The sequence below is a fragment of the Hetaerina americana genome, unplaced genomic scaffold (assembly GCF_022747635.1).
Source record: "Hetaerina americana unplaced genomic scaffold, ioHetAmer1.1.p SCAF_12, whole genome shotgun sequence".
Classification (NCBI taxonomy): domain Eukaryota; kingdom Metazoa; phylum Arthropoda; class Insecta; order Odonata; family Calopterygidae; genus Hetaerina; species Hetaerina americana.
The window spans coordinates 1,248,770-1,274,664 of NW_027286292.1; the positions used below are offsets into that span (position 1 = coordinate 1,248,770).

General features: G+C 41.1%; 1 protein-coding gene across 2 annotated transcripts in view; it reads left to right on the forward strand.

Annotated features, from left to right (window-relative positions):
• Positions 1-25,895, forward strand: part of cn (Kynurenine 3-monooxygenase cn) — a 39,671-nt gene that overhangs the window by 5,451 nt on the left and 8,325 nt on the right. For both annotated transcript variants that reach the window (XM_071582591.1, XM_071582590.1), the window contains exons 2-5: positions 12,106-12,175; positions 20,082-20,272; positions 22,968-23,016; positions 23,701-23,788. In XM_071582591.1, the coding sequence (XP_071438692.1) occupies positions 12,106-12,175; positions 20,082-20,272; positions 22,968-23,016; positions 23,701-23,788 (398 nt within the window). The remainder of the gene's footprint in view (positions 1-12,105; positions 12,176-20,081; positions 20,273-22,967; positions 23,017-23,700; positions 23,789-25,895) is intronic.

Sequence of the window (25,895 nt, forward strand, 5' to 3'; positions counted from 1 at the left end):
AGGTTGCGGATCAGTCTCATGTTCCTCCACTGGACTCGTATCTGCTGAAATGCATTCATTAATTGATCCCAATGTATTCTATTGAACGCTTCCTCGAAATCTGCGAAACAAAAAAATACGTCCTGGTTGTACCTTTGTATTTGTGATCTCATTACTGCTATGATATCATCTGTCCTCTCATCCTCCTGTACTCAAGCTGATCATCCCTTACTACTGCATGCTCAATTATCTTCTCATGGATGAACCCAATTGCCTATTGAATTGCGTGTGAAATCAAACTAGTTGTTCTATATGTAGTCCTCACATACGGTCGCCTTTCCATTTTAAGATCGGGAACTAATACTGATCTGTTGAAATCTTCCAGCTAATTTCTTCCCTCATAAATGCAACGGTCAAAATTCTTCCGCCCACGATTTCCGAAACTCGTAAGTAGTTCCGTGGGGGTTTTATACATCCCCGCTTCTTTGTGTCATTTCATTTCCCCTTCTATCTCGCAATCAATCATGCCTTGACCTATTCCATCCCCATCCACGTCATGTTCTCTCTCTATGCCTTGACTTGCTGACCCAATATATTTGCCTTACAGATATTCTATGTACTATTTCCATCTTTCTTAAATATTTCTTGATTCAAGTAATAATTTCGCTGCCGTATCATTATCAATGTTCATGGATTTTCCCTACGTCAAGCACTTCCTTAAATGTTTTCATCTATCTGCTCCGCCCACTCATATCTCCCTTTCCTTGTCATCGTTCTCCTAAGACTCGCATTGCATCCTCCACCACGTTTCTCTCGCCTTATTATTTTCCCTAACCTTTGTTTTAAGTTATTTCTTTATACTGCGATCTACCTAGTTCTGTGTTTACATTTTTTTCATTTCTTTTCTCATCTTTCTTCCTAATTATTTCGTGTCTAATCATAAATTTTCTTGCCCTTTTTCGAATGACTATTTCTATAGTTTCGTTAGCGGCTTTCGATGTCCCTTTTTTGACACGCTTTCGTCTTTCTTCTGCTGTACCCGTCTCTCTGTTCTCTCCCATACATTTTTCCCCTGGCTCCTGGTATTCTGTCCTTTTCGTCCCGGCTATTGCTTCTACATTCCTCATCCTCCTCCATTTTCCCTTTTTTATCCCTTTGAATCTGACGGTACACTTCCTTATTACTAAATTTTAATTTGAATCCGCATAATTTCCCGGAATACTGCGCCAATTAATCACGCTGTTCCTAAATCTGTGCCTGACTACAATATATTCTAGCAAATATGTCTTGGTGACTAATCGAAAATCATTCAAATATTCCGACGCCTTTCGCGGCGTTTAAACCAAAAGTCCATCATGATTGTTTCATTTAATGTGCCGAAACTTACCGCTGCCACCCCGCTAAGCTCTCCTAAGCCGTGGTCCTCACTACCATCTCTCCCTTCGCCCACCGTTTTAATCCCCCATCACTATCAAATGTTTCCCTCCAGGAAAACCTGCAATTATATCCCCTCATACCATGCCTATTTCTTTCTCCATATGATTGCCTGTTGGGTCGTAGACCTACATAATGACCATTTTCAATGGGTTTACTTAAAGTCTACTAAGTCTACTCTATCACTCGCTTGCTCTGTTTGAGACTTTTTTTCCTAACCTAATGTTCAAAACCATGGCCGCCGTCGTGCGATTTTTTTCCCTCCCCTGTGTATTACTCTATAACTGTCGCTCCAGTAACCCCCGCAATCTTTCCATCTCACCCCACTTAGCCCTAAAACATGTTTATTTCCTCTCTCCATCTCCCGCGATATAAATATAACAATTCCAAGCAGTTTATCAATTGTTTGGAGAGAGATTCGAAGGCAAGGCATTAAAAAGGGCATTAAGAGTACATGAGCGCGCACTATGAATGTGAGCCTATCTTCATCTCAGAGGATCGATTGAGGATATCATTCGCGCCGCAGTCGGGCAGGGTCAACGGGAAGGGCGGCGGGAGCGGAGATCTGACGAGCTGACATCGCCATTTCATGAGTCATAGGTCCATGCGTGGCAACACAATTTGGGGATAACCCGGTAGGTCATTATGACCAACAGTTGAATTAGCCTCTCGACGCAGTGAATTGAGTAATTAAAAAACCTTTCGTCATAAAACGGCGCCCTAAAATACCATTATCTTTTTATGCGAAGGCTTTATTGCTGCCAACTTATATGAAGGAAAAGCCTTGAAGCGACTTGTACCATGGGGGCGGGGTGAAAGTTTAAACTTACTCCGGCTACGGCACCGAAAGCCTTGTTTTAATGAGAATAACCAATTAATAAAGAATTATTTTCTCTGCTAAATATTGTAATGGAAATAATTACCTTAAGTGTTTTCCGGAAAAAGAAACGGAAAACACACTCACGCTTGAAACCAGAAGAAAAAATGTCAATTCCCTTGAAAAACATATTATAATACAAGTGGTCAGAATTGCTTGTTCATGAATTGGTTACAATTAATTATGAATAAAGGAAGTTATTCAAACAGAACTGAAATTGAAAACGTAGTGTGAATATGTTGAGGCAAACATTAAACGGGGAGATTCCTCCATAATGTGAGATAATGTATTCTAGTCTGTGGGTAATGCGGCATGTCACGTGATATGCCGGCCCAGCATATTTATGGCACGCGCCATCGGCCAGGATACACGTGAATACGCTATGTACATTACTTAGCTAGGTTTCGAGCACTTCTTCGCAGGCCGAGCGGCGTAGTCAGTGTATTACGGCGACTCTGTGACGTCGAGCCATTACGTAATACGCAGACGTCTCGGGGAAGGAGCTTGGAGTTGTCCTGGCCACATCCGATGTCATTATGTTACGTAAGATGGTGACAACGGAACGTGTGGCGTGTGACCGAAATCTCTTGCTGTAGTCACCCGCCGCTGCCTACTCCCATTTCTTCCTCGTCCCTTATATCACGCCGTCTCACGTTCCCCACTCGGAAAAGAATAATTCGGGCCTTCTGAATGGCCTGTATCACCACTTGAGGGTCCGGCAATGATTCTCAAACGACTACGAAAACTTTAGGGAATACCTACGTATGTAAATTAATAGTTAGGGTTGCCATTCATCCTAATTATTGAGTGCAGGACCTCGTTTCCGAGTAAATATTGCCGTCCACGAACAATTTGGAATGTTAGGAACATTTTGCAATCAAAAGTAAAATGTATAAACTTCTTCTACTGCGATTCATATGCATATTATTGTCACAGTACTTGGCATTATTGGAACATTAATCGAAACATAAGCACATGTAAAATACCTACAGTGAGTTATCCATTTTCTGTCATCAGTTTTCCATTTTTTTATAAAATACTGTTAATAATGTGACGCTTTCTGTTTGCGAAAAAATAATTAAAATATTGAATCCTGTGGTACTAGGCTCAACTTTTAGGGATTCTCGGAGAAATTGGAAAATAAATCTTAGTAATTTCCTCTGAAATGTATTAAAACGAAAGGTTTTGTCGAGCAGTATCATCAGGTACAAAATGTAGGATTTTTGCCGCATATACTATACATATACACAGTGATGTGGTGGGAGGAGATTTTGGAGAATTGGGCGGGAATGGGTTGGATGGGAATGGAAGGGTCGAGGGCTTCAGAGGAGTATTTCATTTGAGAAGTGTCAGGGGATGGAGAGGAGATTAGTGACTGATCCAAGGGAAGGGGGGGAGAGGGAATGGGTGAAGGGTGAAGCCCCCTTCCCCACTCCCAACTCTCTCATATCCCAAATCTCCTCCCAAAACATCCATGCGTACGTATATTTATGTATACGGCCAAAATCCTGTATTTTGAATCTGAAGATGTCGACAGTCGTTTTAATGAATTTCAGTGAAACTCGCAAAGATGTTTTGTCCATTTTCATAGCTATATTATTTAGATATTATATTTTCCGTGGCAAATTAGAATTCCTCACATTATTCAGTATTTTTTTCGTAAATCTATTTAAAAATTTCCAATAACATGAGGGACATTTATTATGACTTCATTTATCCTCAAGTTGCCTCATTTCAACAATCCTCATCCTATCAAAATACAGAATATTAAACCCATAATCGTTAATTATCAGATTTAGTTGAAGGATACGAATTAAACAATCCAGTGACCGACGTTTTAAATGCCATCACAGTGTGAAACGTGTATTCAGGCACAGATTCGATAAGTACGTATTTGCTGATATAAATGCGGCAGAACTTCCGTAATAGTTTTTTGAATAGCTTGTGTGTGCTGACATGTACGTATGTCAACGGTATTCGGTTATATACGAGGGTCATCCGGAAAGTAGTACCCGTTCGTGAAATAAAGACACAAAAGTAAATATTAACAAACATAAAAAATTTTATTTGAAAGAGGATACTTTAAACTACTTCTCAACATAATCTCCAAGCAAATTAAGGCATTTGTCATAACGTGTGACAAGTTTCTGTATTCCTGCTGCATAGTCCTTCGCCGCCAGCTCATTGAGATACGCGAGGGACCCATCTTGCACAAATTTTTGCATAATGCAGATGGTGTTTAACAATTTCATGAACAATTGTTCGAGAAACATTGGGAAAATGCTCACAGATGTCATCAATTGTGACGCGCCGATCGTTCCTCACGAATTCGTCAACTGAGCTCACCAGTTGGTCTGTAATGACAGACGGTCTCTCCGAACGCTCATCGTCGAGTGTGTTCCCCCTCCCCATGTTGAAGTTGCGACACCACCGCCGAACAGACGACTCGTCCATTACATTGTCTCCATACACCTCCTTTAATTGGCGATGAATATCACATGGGCGAACGTTTCTTGCATTGAGGAATTTAATCACTGCCCTCACTTCACAACTGGCGGCGTTCTCAATTTTTTTAAACATTGTAAACAATCACAGAAACAACACAGGCAATGCTAGCGTCACGCAACTTGGCTCAGAGAAGGCAGACAAGCCACTGAAGCTATCTGACCTCGTCCAGCGGCTACTCGCGTCGTCAGCACTTCATGCGGCACGAACGGGTACTACTTTCCGGATGACCCTCGTAGATTGAAGCCGTCTGAAAAGAGAACGTGTATTACATTTTTGGTGTCAAGCGGATTATCAGTAATAATTTAAGATAGCTGCTGAGATCTGAAATACACGTAGTGATTATTAGTAATTTAAGATGCTTTATTTAACATGTAGATATGGCGCATGTGATTTTGTTACCTTAAACCCACTCAATACGTACTAATTTTCACTGAAAGTAATCCAGAGACGTTTGCTGAAGGACACGACATTGCTCGATGCCGAGGCTTCGTTAAACCGACGAAAGATGGCAGCTACCCAAAAGAAGGAAGGCGATTCCGTTTTTGTAGTGTTTTCATTATTTTTTGGCGTTTAATAAATGTAATTGATTTAAAATACTTTGCGATGGAACCTTTTCCAGCACCTAAGATGAACTGACGTCTGCCCGCCTCAGTATGTGCGCATCCATTCGTAGGAAAAATGATTACCTGCTCGAAATATGTACGTTTAGTCAAGAATAGTAAGAGGCGAGTATTTGGATGTGCTTTCATTAGCAGCACGCGCATACATTTTCTAATGGCGAGGTAGGCAAGGATAGATTAATTGATTTCTTCCGGATGGCCCGGTCCCTAGTTTGATGAGAGACTTGACGTACGGCCGCCAGCAGAAACCAAACAAACGCATGCCCTGTCCTCGAGTGGTAGTGGTATAGTTAGCCAGATTTCAAACTTATCATGGAAATTTACATTAATTATTATTTATGGTTCTCACTCTGATTACGATACGAAAAGTTGAGAGAAAAAATGAGATGAGTGTGAAGGCGGTTGAAGGTCCTGTGGTGGTGTTGATAGCGGGGGAGAGAGTGATTGCCACGAGCAGGTCAGCGCGCTTGACACCCCCCCCCGCAAGCGCTGCCGCACCCCCGCAAGCGCTGCCTCACCCCCGCAAGTGCTGCCGCCTTCATAGATACGCGCACATGCGTTTTGAGTCGAGCAGCCCTGAGGGCACAAGAAGGCAGAAGGACTTATCGCATTTCCTTATCACTTGCTCAAGAGCATGGCTGGATTCCGCGCCATCATGACCAATACTCTGCGTGCGGAGTAGTGAGCAGAGCGTTAGGCTACTTACCCATCGGGAGGAACCTGGGCAAATCCGCCTAATGAGTATCCCCCACTAAGCCCTGGCTGATTGATTTTGTGGCCACTTTTCGAGAATTGTGACGGTCAAGGTGGGAAGAAAAATTAAGCCATTGACCCTGAACTTCAATCGTCTTAAGACTTCTCGCGATGCGAGCTCTTTCCTCACTGGTGAAAGGATGCGGTTTAGATAGTCGTTGTGGGACAAAGAAAGGGCTCAGAAATTCTCATCGACTACATAAGAGCTCACGAGTCGGGGGTGTCGGACTCAACTTACGGAATGGGAAAATTGGAAATATCCTCCTAATTGCGACTCTGAGATGCAGTGTACTAATTTGAGTTCAGATGAGAATCCGAGCGCTCGGAGAACTCTTCGGACGATGTCAAGAAGCTCCATTTAAGGATCAAGGGCATGAGGCCGGCCGACGTGACCAAAGCTACGCGGTGGCGTGGCGAGCTCATAGTTGGCTCCTTTTGGGGAGCTGAAACTTCAACGATCTGTTTATTGCCGTCAGTTTCCGTGAACCATAAGTTAGGTTAGGTGTATGAGGGTGGTCAAGACTTTTACTTGCACAATATTACATTCAATCGCACTCATGAAGGGAGGATTATTCTCAATATATATCCACCCTCTTCCCTCCCTATCCGACTATCTGAGGGCCGTCCTTCAAAAACGAAAGTTTTTTGGGACATGTGGGGTGTGCCATTTCTTTAAGTTTCCTTACCGTGTGTCGGTTGGGGGTTTCAGGAGGAATCTTATCTTATTTAAGGTTCATTATTGAATAATTATGCATGGAAAGTAGCTTATTTATTCTAGATCACCGACAAAACATTATGTAAACACGTACTAACGAACACTGCAACAATTTCAAAGCGTAAAATTAATTTGCCCCGACCGTGATTCGAACCCGGATCCCTCGGATGTCCGACCGAGTGTTTTAGCCAGTTGAGCTACCGACGTGTTCTCATACACTCTGATATTTTAACCTTTGGGACATCGAGGGATCCAGGGTCGAATACAGGTCAAGGTGATTTATTTTCACGGTTGGAAATGGTAGCATTGTTTTGCGCATTAGCAGATGACTCCGCTAAAAGTGACTGCGGTGGGATCTCCCGCAGTTTCTTTGAATTTGTCGTTAATGAATCTGTTGTTTTAGAATCATTCAAGCGTTTGTTAACCTATAAGAGTTGATAAAAGTTTGTTCCACTTAGCTGTATGTATTCTGATACCAATAAAATAACAAATAAGTATTTAAAGGTGATGTGCGTTTACGTCGAATGCACGGATATGAACTGATCAGTAATCGTAGTGAATAATGCTTTCGTCAAACTGAAATAAACGCCTTTCTAGCGTAAAACTTAAATGCGCCCTCTCTGGAGTAAAATATGTCTGTTTGATACTTACATATTAATGATAGTGACTAGAAATATGCATGCGAATTTTTTTGATCTCACAGGTCTTTTATAATTTTCCTTTCGGATCATTACATTTGGAAAATGACCCAAACAAATCCAAAAATGACCTTGCTTTATTTAAGCACATATAATGCGTACAGCGCTACTGTTCATAGCCTTCATTTGTAAGTATGTCATTTGTTTCGTAGAGCAGTGCCCTTAAACCACTTTCACAGGCACAAACGCTTTCTTGTGTGAAACACAGGGGCGGCGGGGCAAGAACTTTCGTAGCTTGGGCAAGCAGCGTCGGAGCCAACCGGTTTGGGCCTACCTGCGTGAAAAAATATCATCCGTCGAAGGGAAGGCCTTCATGTTTTATCATAGTTTTATTGAAACGCGGCTACCGGTTTCACCTTGATAAGCCAGCTTTGGGGAACTTTGCATTCAGGTGTGATTTGAGGGGGGTTGAAGTGTCCCGCGTTGCGGTCGGGGCGAGGGGCATGGTGTGTGGTGTGTGGGGGGGGGGAATGTTTGGGAGTTGGTGGGTGCAGGGGAAAGCGGACTGTTGGGATAGGGAAGGAGCAAGGGAGGGGGAGCGGGAAGGAGGAGTGTGGGGAGGAGGTTGGGGCCCGAGATACGCCGAGCAAAATATTCGAGGACGACGACTTGGGAGAAACTGTGATTTGCCAAACTTAAGATGCCCTGCTCTTCGTGATGCAACCATTTTCCATCTTCCTCTCCTCTGGGAAAGGATTAACCCTCACCTCGCTCCCCAAAAAGAGTCATTTCCTGTCTACAAATGGGACCCGGGAGATCAGCCTTCCTTCATACTAGTTAGCACTGCCATTTCACAATATCTCCGTAACCTTCCCCTATCCTTGCAATGTTCTCTCCACCACGTTCCCTTTGCCCTGTGAGTTGCTCGCCTCAGCTTATTGTTTAACTCTCTGTACATTCTTCTCCCTAATTCTGTTTCCGCGTTCTTCCATCTTCTTCTTTCAGCCATTTTAATGATCATATATTCCGTGATCCAAGATTTTAATTATTTTGCGTGCCGCTATCTTTATTCGCTGTTTGAGATATTTCCATCTCTTCTCTTCCGTGCCCTTCATCATCCCTCAGGACTCCTACCTCTTTCCCCTAGTTAAGTCTTCTAGAGTCCATTCTCTCATGCTCATTCTCTTAAGGCTAATATTAAATTTCATGAGCGCAAATACGAGTATTATATCCGAATCCGCATCTCCTCACAGGAAATGTGAGTATATCACACCATTCTTAAATGTATGCTCACCATAATATGCATCGTATCAAATTGGTACTTATATTCTGGATTTTCCATTTGTACCTACATCTAGGGTGCTGTTTTAGCCATTTGTTTGAACCATAATTAAGATATTTCTCTAGCATATCTCCCTGTTTTCCGCTCTTAAGCCGTCCGCACTCTCTCCCGCCCCTCCCTTCGCCTGCCACCGCCTTCCAATCCCACATCGCCCCCTCAAGTGTTTTCTTCCACGCACATTCGCAGTCATTCGTTAAACTGATCTTCTATGCTATCTATTTCTTCCTCCCTATGGCTGCTTGTGATTCTATCATTCTCGCATGATGCCGCGTGACTCTTGGGCTTGCACCATTGCGAATAATCTTCTTCCGAGCGCCATTTTGCGTTTCCTACCATTGCCTATTCTCCTCCTCCCTCAACGTTATCGCACGTGACATAGTAATTATTTTCGTGTTTGTCGCTCCTGTTTTTTCATTTGACTCATTTCTTACCGTTATTTTAAACAATGTTTTCTCACATGCAATACCCTGCATGTCCTACACCTGCAAACCCTATTTTAGTAGTTTTCTACAAACCTATTTCACATTTCTACATTATCGCCGTTCACGTCTAAGCATTTTCATAGCGCTGCTCCAGTTTCTTCAAATCCCTCAGCAAAGAAGTTCGCCGCTTGGGAATCGAACCAAATGATCACAATTAGGGATAATAGACACGAATTTGCAATTTATAGGAAACCCACATATACAGACCATATAATTTCTAATGATTCCGCACACCACTTTTCTCACAAACACGCAGCCCTCCACTCCATGATCCACCGCCTCCTACACATCCCCCTTTCCCCCAAAAACTTCAAAATTGAACTCGTGAATATCACTAATATAGCTACCAACAATGGTTTCAACCCCAAACTAGTTGACACATTACTACGGAAAAAACAAAAAGCAATGGCCATAAAAAGCATTTTCGTATCTCAGCCCGCAGTATCTAAAGATTTTAAGTGGTGCTCGATCCCGTTTCTGGGAGATCTTTCATATAGGATTTCCAACTGCCTACCCACCTCACTCAAAGCAGCCTTCTACTCACCCATAACCCTCTCCAAACTTCTAGCCAATGGAAGAGACACCCAGGATAGCCTTCTCAAATCAGGCATTTATAAACTGAAATGCGAGGATTGCAACAGCGTTTATTGCGGTCAGACCGGCAGGAATATCAAGTTACGAGTCAAGGAACACGCTAGGTGTCACAAAAATCAGAATAACAACTCTCTCTTCGCCAAGCATTTACTAGAATTCAACCACAGCAGTGACTTTGTCCCAGAGATATTACACACACTCCCAAAAGGATTAAAAATGGACGCTCTCGAGCAATTAGAGATTAGAAGGCACTTGGTGAACCCCAACACGACACTTTGTAATGAGCAATTATTCCCATACCCCTCCCCACTCCTCTCCGAGAAATTAGCCTGGAAATGGTCAAAACAATCCATCAACGCACCTGCGAGCCCCCACCCCCCTCAAATCCTTCCAACCCTCCCCGCCCCCACTCTGTCCTGAGGGTATATATGCTTGCTCTGTCTGTTTTGCAAATTTGTACCTGATGATGCCGCAAGTCGGTGAAACGCGTCGTGCCGTATAATAAAATCTGTGGAAAAGTACGAGTCTTTCTTTCTATTTCAATAATGGATATCAATTACTTCCACGAAGTGAAGCCTGAAACAATAGAATATATATAACTTTTATTGTCAAATAGTGGACTTTTCTTACCTGGGAGGTAATTAATTGACTCCATTCACTCAAAATAACATGGTCTATTAAAAAGGTCGGTAATGGTCTAACGCGGGATATACCGGCAATTTCATGCGATATTTTGAGGAAACCGTACGGGGTACTGAGAAAGAAGCTGGCGTCGATTATGTTGTAAATAATTTTTGTCTTTAGGCTATAGAGTCATTTGTTTACCAAGTGCTAATCCGAAAACAGCTAAATTCCGGCCGTGTACATTAGACTTTAAACATGAGATAACAAGAAGGACAACCACAAACATCCAAACCCTTGGTAGTAGTAATGTTTATGGTAGGCGGCCGAAAGCTAAGGTCGTTTGTGCCATTAGGGATGGATGGATGGGAAAGGAGTGGTGGAAAAAAACGCGGTGTCGGCATTAGCCTATTCTTGTCGAAAGGCGCCAAGGGGTCCGCAGTTTAACGTCCCATCCGACTGACGTCATACTCACTCAAAGTGCCCTCCACATAGCACCTCAACTAGGAATCGGGAGAACACTGAAAAAAATCTGCCTTCTCCGGGATCCAAACCCGGACCCTCACGGTGGTAAGTCGAGAGCCACCGCACCATCCCGATCCCCTCCAAACCCTGGGTGGACAATCACCTATGCGGTAATCATACTCCTTATCTCTAGGTTGTTAGGCGAGGATGTTACCCCTTCGCCACTGATTATTATATGAATAAATGAAAGATATATTTTCATTATAATAATTAACTTTTCTTTCGAGGACGTAAGATCACCCATAAAATAGCTTGGATTTGGTTCTATGTATCTCTGATGAAAATCAGCAGGCTAATCTTCAATTCCCTAATTGTCATTGAAGCTGTCTATTTCGTAAGCTTTATCCCATAGAAGAAACACCGAATTTGAAGCTTAAATTTACATTTTGGTACGTTCATGGTCACATCATCTTAGTGCTCGTACGATATTGCCCTCTTCTCTCAAACCAACCTTCAGGTAGATTGCTGCGATAGGCATGATCAGAAAATTGACGACGAGGACTATTTGTAAAGGAGCAGCGTAGATTTTTCTCTTTGCGCTGACGGTATTAGCCTTGTATATGCTTGTATTCGCTCGCACGTAAATGCTTTGTTTTTTGGAACATCAGACCACTATGGCATTCAAGACATCCACTGGTGCGCCGAGGGCAACTTATATTTCATTTCTGGAGATGAGAACTCAAATGCCTCTCGAAGACTCTCTTTCAAACAGGATCATGGACAGGTTATCTCATCCCTACAGGAACATGGAAATATGTTACCGTATCAGTTCGGTCGATCCCTCCCCGGTGCGTCTAATGACACCACATTGACCTCATTAAATATTCAGTCCATTATGATCGTTTTATTCGGACGTCTATTTGTATTTTCCAATCCTATTTCCCTAATACACTTTTCCTCTACTCGACTAACTTTGTGTTTGCATAATTTTGAATTCTTCGTATTTCAGTATGGTTTAAAATGTGGAAAATTAACGATACTATCAAATGTGCTTATGTTGTGTTTTGCTTGTTTCAGGTGGGGGCCTTGAGTGCATGCTTCTTTGCCAAAAGAGGTCACAAAGTTCGGCTTTACGAATACAGAGAAGGTTAGTAACCCACCACGAATGGTTATGGACGTTGATGATGACAACTGTCCTGGCAGCATGAGGTTTGTCCTGATATACCCACTCTGCTGGTAAAATTGCAAATAATTTAGTAGATTACCTGCTATCGGTAACTCAGACTCCATCGAAATAGGGGAATGTAAGATATGGAACCACAAATTGTAGCAGAGTTGGAAATTAATTCGTCAACCTCTACGCAACAGCTTGCAAGCCGCCGCAGGGGCGAGTTTTGGGGTTATTTGGTCACCAGCCGTACATGCAGGAATATTAGCTCATACATACATTTGAATAATTGCTAGCTAATATACAAAAACACTCGTATCCGCAAATTTCCGTATACTAGTATGCTATACTATACTATACTAGTATGTATAATGCCTCTAAATGTTAGGCATAATTTTGGTGTATTTGACTAAATTCGGGAATGGCGGCCAAGAGATAGATGGCTATTCAAACACCAACATGGGTTTAGAACGGAATACTCCTGTGAGACGCAGCTTTTGAGATTAAGCCTATACTCGTATATCGGCGACGCAATAGATGAAGCAAAGGACGTTGATGCAGTAATCGTTGATTTTTCGGCTGCTTTCAACCGAGTGCCTCACAATAGATAATTGTTAAAGTTGTACTCGTTACCATTGGATTTGAAGGTAAAGCAATAGATAAACATTTTTCTTATAGGCATAATTTAAAAAGTAAAAATAGGGGATGCATTTTCAAAAGAGGTGAACGTTATAGCAGGAGTTCCACAAAGTAGTGTTCTACGGCCATTACATTTTCTAATTCACATAAATGATCTACCAAACAATTTATATTCCCTAATAAGACTCTTTGCTGATGATTGCTTTATATACAGACGGGGGGATCGAGATGGTGCGGGGGCTAACGTACTGGCTTCCCCCAGAAGGCCCGGGTTCAAATCCCGGCGGTGTTGAATATTTTTCAGTGGTATCTCAATCCCTACTTGAGGTGCTTTGTGGAGGGCACTTTGAGTGAGTACGCCGTCCGTCGGATGGGACGTTAAGCTGTGGACCCCTTGGCGTCTTTCGTAAAGAGTAGGCTAATGTCGACGCCGGGTTTCTCTCCACCCTTCATCCTTTCCTGTCCATCCCTAATGGCGCAAATGACCTCAGCTGTCGGTCGCCTCCCCTAATACTACTACTACTACATACAGACGGGTAGAACATGTAAATGACCGCGTAATACTACCAAATAACATTGATCGCCTGAGTGACCGAGTTACAAATAATAATATGGGCATGAATGTTAGTAAGGGTAAGCATATAAATTTTTCAAATAGAAAGAATGCGCAAAAGGATATTTACACCCCCTTTGGAGAAAGAATACCATGTAGCCGTCATAGCAAATATTTAAGCTTTATTTAACTAATGATCTCGCGTGGGGAGCCCAAGTAGATAATATGACACGGAAGGCATTTGAATTACTTCATTGGGTAATAAGAAATGTAAAAGGAAGTAGCTTAGCCGCAAAAGAAAAAGCACATAAGGTTAGCCCTATCCTAGAATTCTCGTCCAAAGAATGGGATCCGTATGAGGTGGGACATATTAAAAAGATAGAAAAAGTTCAAAGAAAGACAGCAAGATATATACGCGGAAGGTGCAACAGAACAGAGAGTGTCACGGAAATGCTGGATATACTGAAATGAGAGAGTTTGAAAAATAGAAGAAAAAGGTTAGGGGCGATGTATAGAATTGTTAAAAATGAAAAGGCGTGGGAAGATTTATGGAAAGAGATAGAAAAACCAAACTTTAAGGGAAAAAACGACCAAATTAAAAAAACAAATTATAAAAAATACTCTTTTTTATACAGAACTATTGTTGATTGGAACCAGCTGACTGGAGGCCCATTCCATCCAATTTTAGGAGTTTTAAGAATAAGTGTAAAGCAGCCACTGGGCGATAAACTTCATCGATCAGTGATTATTATACTATTGTATTAATTAAAATATTGTTTTGTACGTAATTTGGACGGCGTGAGAAGTTGTATTGCAAAAGTGAATGGTGTGTTAACTGTGCGTGATTATGAACTGCATATGAAATTGAAGAGTGCGTGATTATTGACGGAGTGTGGCGATGGACGGTGCGGTGTACGAGGGTCATCCGGAAAGTAGTACCCGTTCGTGCCGCATGAAGTGCTGACGACGCGAGTAGCCGCTGGACGAGGTCAGATAGCTTCAGTGGCTTGTCTGCCTTCTCTGAGCCAAGTTGCGTGACGCTAGCATTGCCTGTGTTGTTTCTGTGATTGTTTACAATGTTTAAAAAAATTGAGAACGCCGCCAGTTGTGAAGTGAGGGCAGTGATTAAATTCCTCAATGCAAGAAACGTTCGCCCATGTGATATTCATCGCCAATTAAAGGAGGTGTATGGAGACAATGTAATGGACGAGTCGTCTGTTCGGCGGTGGTGTCGCAACTTCAACATGGGGAGGGGGAACACACACGACGATGAGCGTTCGGGGAGACCGTCTGTCATTACAGACCAACTGGTGAGCTCAGTTGACGAATTCGTGAGGAACGATCGGCGCGTCACAATTGATGACATCTGTGAGCATTTTCCCAATGTTTCTCGAACAATTGTTCATGAAATTGTTAAACACCATCTGCATTATGCAAAAATTTGTGCAAGATGGGTCCCTCGCGTATCTCAATGAGCTGGCGGCGAAGGACTATGCAGCAGGAATACAGAAACTTGTCACACGTTATGACAAATGCCTTAATTTGCTTGGAGATTATGTTGAGAAGTAGTTTAAAGTATCCTCTTTCAAATAAAATTTTTTATGTTTGTTAATATTTACTTTTGTGTCTTTAATTCACGAACGGGTACTACTTTCCGGATGACCCTCGTATGTATGATGTGAACCTAGCGCATGGGTGACGGTAAAGGTGCGGTTGGTAATCTTTAAGTGTCATTGTATTTTAGATCATTTTGTCTCATATCTGTTCTTCATGTGTATGTATGTAGTATGTGTATTGTAAGAGGGACCTTGGACCAGAATTTACCGTTGCCACCGTTACAATTGCCTAATTGCAACGTTATAAATTTTAAATAAAAAATGGAAATAAAAGCCTTAAAATTTAAGTCTTAAATTAAAAATATTCGGGAACTTGGGCTTGATTTTGTTATTAATGAGTATTGTGCAATGGAGAGGCTGGGTATATGTAGACATCCTGGGAGTTAGCGAGATCAAATGGACAGGAGCAGATGACTACTGGAACTACGGATGTCGAGTTATATACATACTCGGGAGTCGACCGGAGGATCGCAGGCGTTGGCATCATACTAAAGAAAGAATGGGGCAGAGAAGTAAAGGCAATATTGCCGTACAACGAGAGAAGTCTGATGAAGTCTGAGAGAAGTCAACGAGAGAAGCTGGAAGGAGAGCCCACGTACACCGCGATCATGTAAGTATACATGCCGACATCTAGCCATACGGAAGAAGAAATAGGAGAAGTGTACGAGCAAATGGAAGAGGTCCTCAGGCAGGTGAAGGGGAAAGAAAATCGCATCATATTGGAGAATGAAACGCAGTCGTAGGAGAAGGTAAAAAAGGACGAAGCGTCGGAAATTTCGGGATGGGAAAACGGAGCGCCAAAGGGAAAAGTCTAGTTGAGTTCTGTAATGAGAAGAATATGGTATTAGCTAACACCCTCTTTGAACAACATCGACGAAGGAGGTACACATGATAGATGACAGGGGATATCGCAAGATACCAAATAGACTACATACCAGTAAGAAGGAGATACAAGAACCAGGTGAAGCAGTGCAAGAGTTACCTCGGTGCAGACGTGAGTAGCGATCACAACCCAGTAATCATGGCGAGCCAACTTCGCTGCTAGAAAATAAAGAAGGCAAACAAGAGCCAAGGTGGGGCTCAACATTGTTGGCGGAAAAAGACAACAGAAAAAGATTTTCCACGGTCATTGACAGTAAACTAGTTGATGAAGGAGAAAGGAGCACCGAGCAGAGATGGGATGAACTGAAGAGGGCAATCGCATTAGTTGCAGAAGAGCATCTGGTGAGAAAGGGAGTCGACAGGAAGAAACCATGGATCGTGACGGAGATATGGGCACTAAGAGAAGAAAGAAGAAAATACAAGAACGCCAGGAATGATGATGTGGAAAGGCTCTACAAGAAGCTTAAGAACCAAGACAACCGAGAATGCAAAAAGACTAGGGAGAATTGGATAGAAGGCTGCTGTAAGGAAATCAACGAAAATATGAAGGGGAATACTTACGCAGCATAAAAACTGGTAAAGAAACATTTCGGAGAAAGGAAAATGAAAAGCAACGACGTCAGGGATATAAATTGAAATGTACTTATAGAAGGTGAAGATATTTTCAATTGATGGAAGAAATGCGTGGAAGAGCTCTACCAACGTTTGAGGCCGCTGGAAGGAAACCTGATGAAGGACGAGAGTGAAACGGATGACCAAAACCAGGGCCCAAACATACTGAGGAGCGAATTCGATAGAGCAGTAAAAGATCTTAAGAAAAACAAAGCTCCTGTAGAAGACAAAATCGACGGAGACATCTTTAAGGCACTCGGAAACAAGACCAAGGACAGTCCGTATGGAATAATCAAAGATAGCTACAAAGACTTATTCCTGTAGACTTTCAAAGGAGTGTGATTACTGCGATATCAAAGTAGAGGAGAACAGAGAAATGTGAGGAACACCGAGCCTTGAGCCTTGTGTCTCATGCATCAAAAATATTTGCGCAAATTACAAGTCGAAGAATGGAAAGGAATGTTGAAGATAACCTATCGGAAAACCAATTTGGCTTTAGGAAGAACAGAGGAACCAGGGAAGCCATATCAATCTGAGAATCATGATAGATAAAACAATACATGTGAACAAGCATCTGTACGTGGCATCCCTCGACTTGGAGAAAGCCTTCGACAATGTGGAATGGAATAAGATGTTTGGACTGCTGGAAAAACTTGGAATAGATTGCAATGACAGGAGAATAATCTATCAGTTAAACAAGAAGCAAGTGACCATATAGATGCTCAAATTAACAAAGGAGTTAGACAAGGACGCACCCTCTCACCTGCATGGTTCAACATGTACCTAGAGGAGGCAATAAGAGAAGCACAAGACATCGGAATAAACAGAATTAGGATCAATGGAGAAGAGCATAATGCTTCGCCTGGCCGACGATATTGCAATGATAGCAGAAAACCTGGAGGATCTTCAAAGGCCACTGAACGTATTCGATCAAGTTCTACGGAGATACAACATGAACAAAAACAATACGAAGACTAAAATCCTAGTATGTGGAAGAGAGAAGCAGAACACAAGAGTCACACTGAAAGGACAAAAATTAGAGCAAGTGGATTCCTTCACCTATCTCGGAAGTACCATGACATGGGACTGAAGAACTACTACAGACATCAAGCGAAGAATAGCTCAAGCTAAGAGAGCATTCACAATGAAAAGAAAATTGCTGTGTTCAAAGGAGATAGAACTGCAGATGAGGAAACAATGCGTGAAAACATTCGTATGGAGCGTGGCACTCTATGGATCAGAAGCATGGACCATCGGAAAAGTAGACCAGAAAAGACTAGAAGCCTTCCAAACCTAGTGCTGGCGGATGATGCTTAAGATCAAATGGACGGATAAAACAATAAATGAAGTATACACAAGAATAGACGAAGAACGAACCTTATGGAACACTATAGAGAAAAGAAGAAACAGATGGATTGGTCACACCCTGAGGCGCAATGGATTCGTGAAGAATATAAAAGAAGGAAAAATAAAGTGAAAAGTCCCAAGAGGAAGGCCGAGAGACAAATATAAGGGACAAATAAATATGAAAGCACATTGAAAAAAAAATACCAGGAAGTAAGCCAATTAGCATCAGATAGGGTAGGATGGAGGGCTGTAGTCAACCAATCTTTGAATTGAGCGACCAATGATAATGATGATGATGAGTATTGTGCGGGGGTAGAACACATAATTGAGTCTCTTAGTGACGGTGCTCATCTCTTAATTTATCCCCATGGTTGAATCTACCGATGCAATCAGGTGCCATAAGGATTTCCCCGGTGTTGCAAGGCAACTCAGGTGTCCGGTGCCTTTCTAAAATTCTTACCTGCTGACCTCGAAATCCAAGAAAACTAATGCTTCCAAAATATCAGTCATGCTTACACTATTCCCACAGTAATTTTGCAACAAACCTATCGCATTTTCTCTCAAACTTTTCCAATTCCTTAACTGACATTTTCTCCCATGGATCCCCAACACTAGTGACTTAACTAGTACGAAGGGATTCTTCTCTCTTGCTTATTCATTTAATTTTCCTACGAATCGTCTAAACCCGGCTTCTTGAAGGCTGACAAACATTAGAATTCTTCTAATGTTTGCTCTCCTCGAAAGATTTGATTTAGGTGTAACAATAGATATTTGACCTGCTGCTGAAATGCACAATGTGATCCCATCTTTTATACAATTTACGTCTTGTTTTTTATTTCTTTTATCACAAATTAAGTGCTGTAACTGGTATCAACCCAGTTCCTTCACAACTTCTAAATCTGGTCGAAACTGTTCGAAGTAGCATGCAATCTGCCGCTGTCCTTCTTTCTCTGCGGTGAAAACAACTAACAGAGTGTACTACAATTAAAGGCACGCTTGACACACAGCGCTGTTGCAGCTTGGTGTTATGCATTGTCTATTTATAGATGTGATTTTAAAAAAGAGAATGCTCACTTACACAGAAAGGAATAGTTCCCTGGGCTCATTTTTTGCTCTAAAAGTATTGAAATGAAAACAGAAATTTAAATATATTTAAGTGGAGGAAAATATGAAACTTGGAACAAAATAATGGAAAAATTATGTAGTCGGGAGTTAAATAGGTTAGGTTAGGTTAAATAGGAAGTTAGATAGGTTAAGACTGCCACAACCTTCAGTAAGAGCTAAAGTAATATTCAATGTTCTTCACGGGGGATAATGTTATTTGAGCGACGATAGGTAAGCATCGTGGGTCGCGGTAGTCCAGGGGGTAGATCGTTGGGCTACTGACTGGAGGGTCCCGGGTTCGATTCCCGGGAAATTCTCTGGGCACCTGAAGCTCCACCCAAGCTGTGATTTTTCGGGTACCAGATCTTGCTGGGAAACCATAACCGGCCCCCCTACCCTGATAGTATTGGGTGCTTAGTACTGGGTTAACTCTACCATCACCTACCAACCCGACCTTCAGGTTTATTACTGTGTTTGTGGTTTTTTTTATATTAGCATCATGGGGACGTGTAGTCCAGGGGTAGAGCGTTGGGCTACTGACCGGATGGCCCGGGTTCGATTCCTGGATACGTCTCTCAGGGCACGTTCAACTTCACTGGAGCTCTGTGATTTTTTCGGGCACCAGAACTTTTAGGCGGCACAGGGAAAGGATCTGGCCCCTCTCCCCGGATGTGTGAATTTTACATGCCTTTGGGTTTAGAATTGGTGAACTCCAACGACACCCATCAAGCCGACCTTCAGATTACTGTGTTTATGGTTTTGTTCATATTGGCACCCAGAAAACATTTGGCAAATCGAGTAAATGAGTTCCGAAGAGAAGTATTTCAGTTCTCTGAAAGGATAGATATTTCGTAGAAATAAGTATGAAATGTTGGCTTAGAAATCGGCCGATAAAATGACATTTATATTTCCTCATAGTTTACAGCGCCAATAAACATTTGAAATGTGTGAGGGGAAGATCATATTTAACGATTCCTTAGCAAATGGCGGGTCGATATGAAAAGCCTAAAATGGCCTTACACATTGCTAAAGGACGACCCTTAATGAGGAATTTTTCCATTGCCCACCACCTGAATACACCACCTGAATACTACCTATAATAGCTCATCGGTTGATTTCTTGGTTATTACAGACATCCGGACGGCTGAGTATGCGCGGGGCCGCTCCATCAACCTGGCCATGTCGGTGCGGGCCCGTGCGGCCCTGGCAGTCGTGGGCCTGGAAGGGGCGCTCGTCCGCGAGCACGGCATCCCCATGAGAGCCCGCATGATCCATTCGCGGAACGGGGAGCGAAGGGCAATCCCGTACGGGACGTCGGAGCAGGTGAGACCGCCGATCCTATTGCCGTAGGGCATCGCTTTCATGATTGCTCAATACCATAGGGAATCACTTGCAATTGAGACATAATGAGTGCACAATTTTGGCGCATTGCTGCTAAAAACTGCTCCAATCATTAAATAAAAATACGAATGATGCTGATTTGGATTGTCGTTTTCATAACTCTGATTCTAAGCAACATTCATACTCGTATTTCCTCTACAATAGTATCTTATCAGCTTCGAGCTGCTCTTCTACACTCCAAAGTAAGGCCCAAAAATTGTACTATCATCTTTTAGTGTAGTAAATCAAGTCCCTTAAGTGTCATTGAGCTAGTAGTCCTAGCATTACTTACGTCGCAGGTGCAGAAAATTTGAAAAAGATATTTAGTAATCAGTATTATATCATTTCCAGTACCGAAACTACTTCAAACTTTTACTCAATTGCCCTTCACTGAAGTTCCACCATCACACAATCACATAAAGCCATGAAACATAAACAGATTGTGGTGAAAGTTTGATTTTTGGTGATCAAAATTTGAAAAATATTGCATTGAATCATGATATTGAATTTAAATCTTGTTTCATTGGTAGAAGGAATTGGCTGATGTTTCATTAGCATCCATTAGAATTAGTTTCTTGGTAAAAAGGAGTCTTTGTTTACATTTTAGTTGTGTACAAGTTAAAAAGTGACCTGGTACTTGTAATAAATTGCAGTTTCCTGGCTTTCTTTATAATGGAGCCTAATGACTCAGTATTAAAATTATGATTTAGGGTATATGTGTATGCAATGACGAATTGAAGGGCTGCATTGCACATTTAGATATCTTCATTCCAATTACCATATGTTTCTGTGAAATTTTTGCCCCACACTGTTTAAGATACTCAATGATTTACAAGCTTTTATTTGTCTTCTTTTAATGAATTGGATGATCCTCACATATAGGCATCTATTTGTTTCTGAATCGTATAAATTATTATTATTAAGCTTTCTACAAATTAAGGTAGGTTTTCGATGGACACTGTATAAATGGTACAACAATATTCCCTTGCCTCTCCCCCAAAATGCAACCTGACAGCCAGCATTACATTAACCCCTTTTCAATTCAGCATTCTTCCTTCATATCCACATTATACTCCATATATGACCTAATAATTGAGTCGGCTATCACCTCACCTGGAACATCACCATTCATTTTGATAATTTTCGGTCCATACGAAATTAGGATCAAATTTTTTTATCCTTTTATTAGTTTTTCAACTTACGTAGGGGACAAGTGCAGTTAATTTTGGTCATACTCCGAATCAAGAAAACATTTCATTTGCAAAAAGCAATATGTTGTGTCAATCTCTCTTAGTAAGTGTTGGTTTTGACAGTGAGGATGCTTTGCCCCCCCTCCTTCTGAATTGCCATGCAATCACATAATCGATAAAGCAGACATATTCAGCTTTAAGGAGGGTAAAATTAGGAGCATTAATAATAATGTAAACTTGAAATTAACTTTAACTTTCAAGATTGACAATGAGATAATAATTTTATTTTCTTTAAAGACATCAGATTTCAGATCACTGCTACATTTTTAAGCTAATTGGTGTGCGATTTCAAACTCTTTGATTGTAATTGTATTTCAATGGTGCTATTCCCATTTTAAGAATAAGAACAGTATTGAATGGTAACAATAATGAATGCTGGATGAAATAATCAGTATAGCCTAAGGACCAAGGAATATCATTTATAAATTAAATGAAATAAATATCTTTTTTTTAAAAACCCAAGCCCTAGAGTGGAGAAAAACACCTTTTGGTTTGGAATCAACGTGGTGGTGTATGGGAAAATAAGGGCACTAGCAGATTGCAGATTACTCTCTTGAGACTAAGACACAATATCAGATCGGTGCAAGGAATGGGATTAGCTCTTAAAATAGGCAAATACACATTTTGGAAATTTTTGAGTGAATGAAGTTATGAGCAGGGCGTAAATTATACAATAGAGGGCTCAGTGTTATCCACCAAATATCAAGATAAGTCCTAACACCACCCTTTTAATGGAGAGCATATATCAGGAGAATGTATGGATCTGCCTGATATAAACACCACCTCATTGGATGGGTTGTGGGGAAATATGATCCAAAAGTTACACAGAGGTGGTTAAGGATGAAGTAGTTAGGGATTAAAGTGTTGGACTACTGACTAGAGGGCCCAGGTTGGATTCCTGGGTGTTGCCCTCAGCTTCACCCAAGCTGTTATTCTGGTACCAGATCTTCATGGGAGAAGCCATGGGTGTCAGAGGGGAAGGAACTGGCCCTCCTACCCTGATGTGTGAATTTCAGACATTGTATAGGGCCTCTTCCTTATTAGTATTAGGTGAGCTCAGCCCTCAACTATAAAAAATCGACTTTTGGGCTGTAAACTGTGGTGAATCTACTGCCATTCCTTATTGCCATCTTCTATTATTATTAATTTTAATTTATCACAGCATCCACATTGAACATTTTTTGGTATAATAGACAAACTGCTTATTGGCAAATGGACAATTAGATCACGGTTAGCTGTTGATTTTCATCCATAGAATATGAATTATGGTGACTCAAAAGAAATGATCAGCGTAGAATCATTGAATTTAATAAAATTGATTCTTTGTCATTGTAACTTGATTAGATAGAATTTAATCCCTGACTAATGGCTTTTTGTCTCTCTTCCAGTGTATCTACTCAGTAGGAAGAAAGTACCTGAATGAGGTGTTGCTCACAGGTAAGCAGAAGTCGAAGGTGTTGGCTCACACAAAGAACTTGCTCATGAATCTCATTCAAGATCAGTCTCATTCCTGATCCCTTGGATGCTTGCCCTTTGGCCTGATAGGATAAAGTCCTCCACTCTCGTCACTGTGTCAGCATCATCCGTGAGTGGTGGTCTTCCACTTCTTGGATTGTCCTTAAAGGAAATGTGGTCAGTTTGAAAATTCCTCTTCCACCACACAACTATGGTGTATGATGGGCTATCATTTCCACAAACAGTCATTATTTCATTGTGGATTTTCCGGGCTCTGTAACCTTTCAAATGAATGAATCTAATCTCACTGCGAGCCTCTATTTTCTCCATACTGTGAGTTAATTCAAATAAGGCTTCCTGAAATAAAAAATATCAACATTAATAACTGTAATTTACAACATTATATACATTAAGATCATTTAGTATGCAAAATAAATGGTATCCAGATATCATGGCTATTTCTTAACAATAATTAATTAAATATGGTACCCTACATACCTAACTCATATCAAAGTTTGGTCCTTTTTGCTCACCCAGTTTTTCACCAAATGAGAGCAATGTATTTGCTTATTAGAAAATGTCTTCTATTTGAATACTCATATTGGGGCCACATTTGAGTCATGTAATAAAATAAGTATAATGTACAACTTTATTGGTCTCTTTCAGCGGCTGAGAAAAATCCAAATGTGGAACTCTATTTCCAGCACAAAATGGTTGGAGGTGATTTGAGCAAGGGAGAGATCAATGTGGAAGTGTGAGTGCATAAGAATTCTTCATGTTTATTCGAGCACATGCCCTATAAAAATCTTTATAACCATCAAGCATGCCCTATCTATCTAAATGCATATGCTATGCTGTTGCTTCAGTAATTCAAGGCATATTGTATTATAACTCACAGAACTAAGCTCACTCTATTTAATGCCATGTGAGATGGCATCAATGGCAGTGGATGGATCAATGGCAGAAGATATATGCTCTAACTATGTAATGCAGCACAATGCTTTACCCATGCTGCATGGAATCAATTCCCTTTGAAGATTCCATTTGTGCTGAGTTGCCAAGGTGGCCCCTCTATTAAAAGAAAATACTGTCATGCTCATGAACATCAATAATTAGGCTAAATATTTGGTAAAAAATTACTGATATACGAGGGTCATCCGGAAAGTAGTACCCGTTCGTGAAATAAAGACACAAAAGTAAATATTAACAAACATAAAAAATTTTATTTGAAAGAGGATACTTTAAACTACTTCTCAACATAATCTCCAAGCAAATTAAGGCATTTGTCATAACGTGTGACAAGTTTCTGTATTCCTGCTGCATAGTCCTTCGCCGCCAGCTCATTGAGATACGCGAGGGACCCATCTTGCACAAATTTTTGCATAATGCAGATGGTGTTTAACAATTTCATGAACAATTGTTCGAGAAACATTGGGAAAATGCTCACAGATGTCATCAATTGTGACGCGCCGATCGTTCCTCACGAATTCGTCAACTGAGCTCACCAGTTGGTCTGTAATGACAGACGGTCTCCCCGAACGCTCATCGTCGTGTGTGTTCCCCCTCCCCATGTTGAAGTTGCGACACCACCGCCGAACAGACGACTCGTCCATTACATTGTCTCCATACACCTCCTTTAATTGGCGATGAATATCACATGGGCGAACGTTTCTTGCATTGAGGAATTTAATCACTGCCCTCACTTCACAACTGGCGGCGTTCTCAATTTTTTTAAACATTGTAAACAATCACAGAAACAACATAGGCAATGCTAGCGTCACGCAACTTGGCTCAGAGAAGGCAGACAAGCCACTGAAGCTATCTGACCTCGTCCAGCGGCTACTCGCGTCGTCAGCACTTCATGCGGCACGAACGGGTACTACTTTCCGGATGACCCTCGTAGTATAAAGTGCCCACAAGAAACACATCATTCAATCATTAGTTTTGAAAAAATCTCCTTTTCTCTATAATAGTTGTTTAGAATTAAATTTCTGTGAAAGAATATTGATTACCAAATGTAATCACATACGAAATTGATCTCTGTCAAAGACAACACTTGAATTTCAAGAGAAGAGCAGCAGGGTTGTTTCAAGCTCAACAAGTCTCCCTCCTTCAACATTACAACTTCTATTTAATTTTATGCCATTCAGTCTTTATTGAACTGCCCTCACATTACAATAAAATGTGATGCCTTAGGGGCTCATGTATTTTCATTGACATTTATTTGCCCAAAATTATCAAATTTTCTTTGAAGAACATTAATTTTTAGTCATTTACTTTAAAAAACAAGCTGTTTATAGCAGTTAAACTAAAATATCATCACCGTAATATATAGAGCCTATTAAATTAATTCGGTTTAAACTGTAATCCATGTGATGAAAGTCAATAATGCTCTAAGCCAATGCCTCCAAGTTTTTTTGTACAAAGTACATCATGAATTTGGGGGAAGAGGGATTTGATTAAGCATGATAAAATGGAAGTTGAGCCATCTTTTACATCACTTACAGATAGCTGAGTGGGCAGGGGCACAAGGTAAAAGTAGATTGTCTTTTTAATGCCAGTCACCTGTATCATATTTCCATTGAGGTACATTTTTTCAATGATAATATATATATTGGAATTTTACTAATTTTTAACTCATTAAATTTTTTGACAATATAATGAAAAAGGAATTGCATGAAATTTGGAAGAGTATTCTAAAAGCATGATGTCAATTGGGAATGGGGTCAGTAGACATGACAATGTATGGTATGAGGCAGGAAGGAGGGAATTATGTTGAGTTGTGACAACAATATTTGAATAGTTCAATTTGCTTGTCAATTAAAGTTGAAGATGATTAATACCATGATGATTTTTGTCAT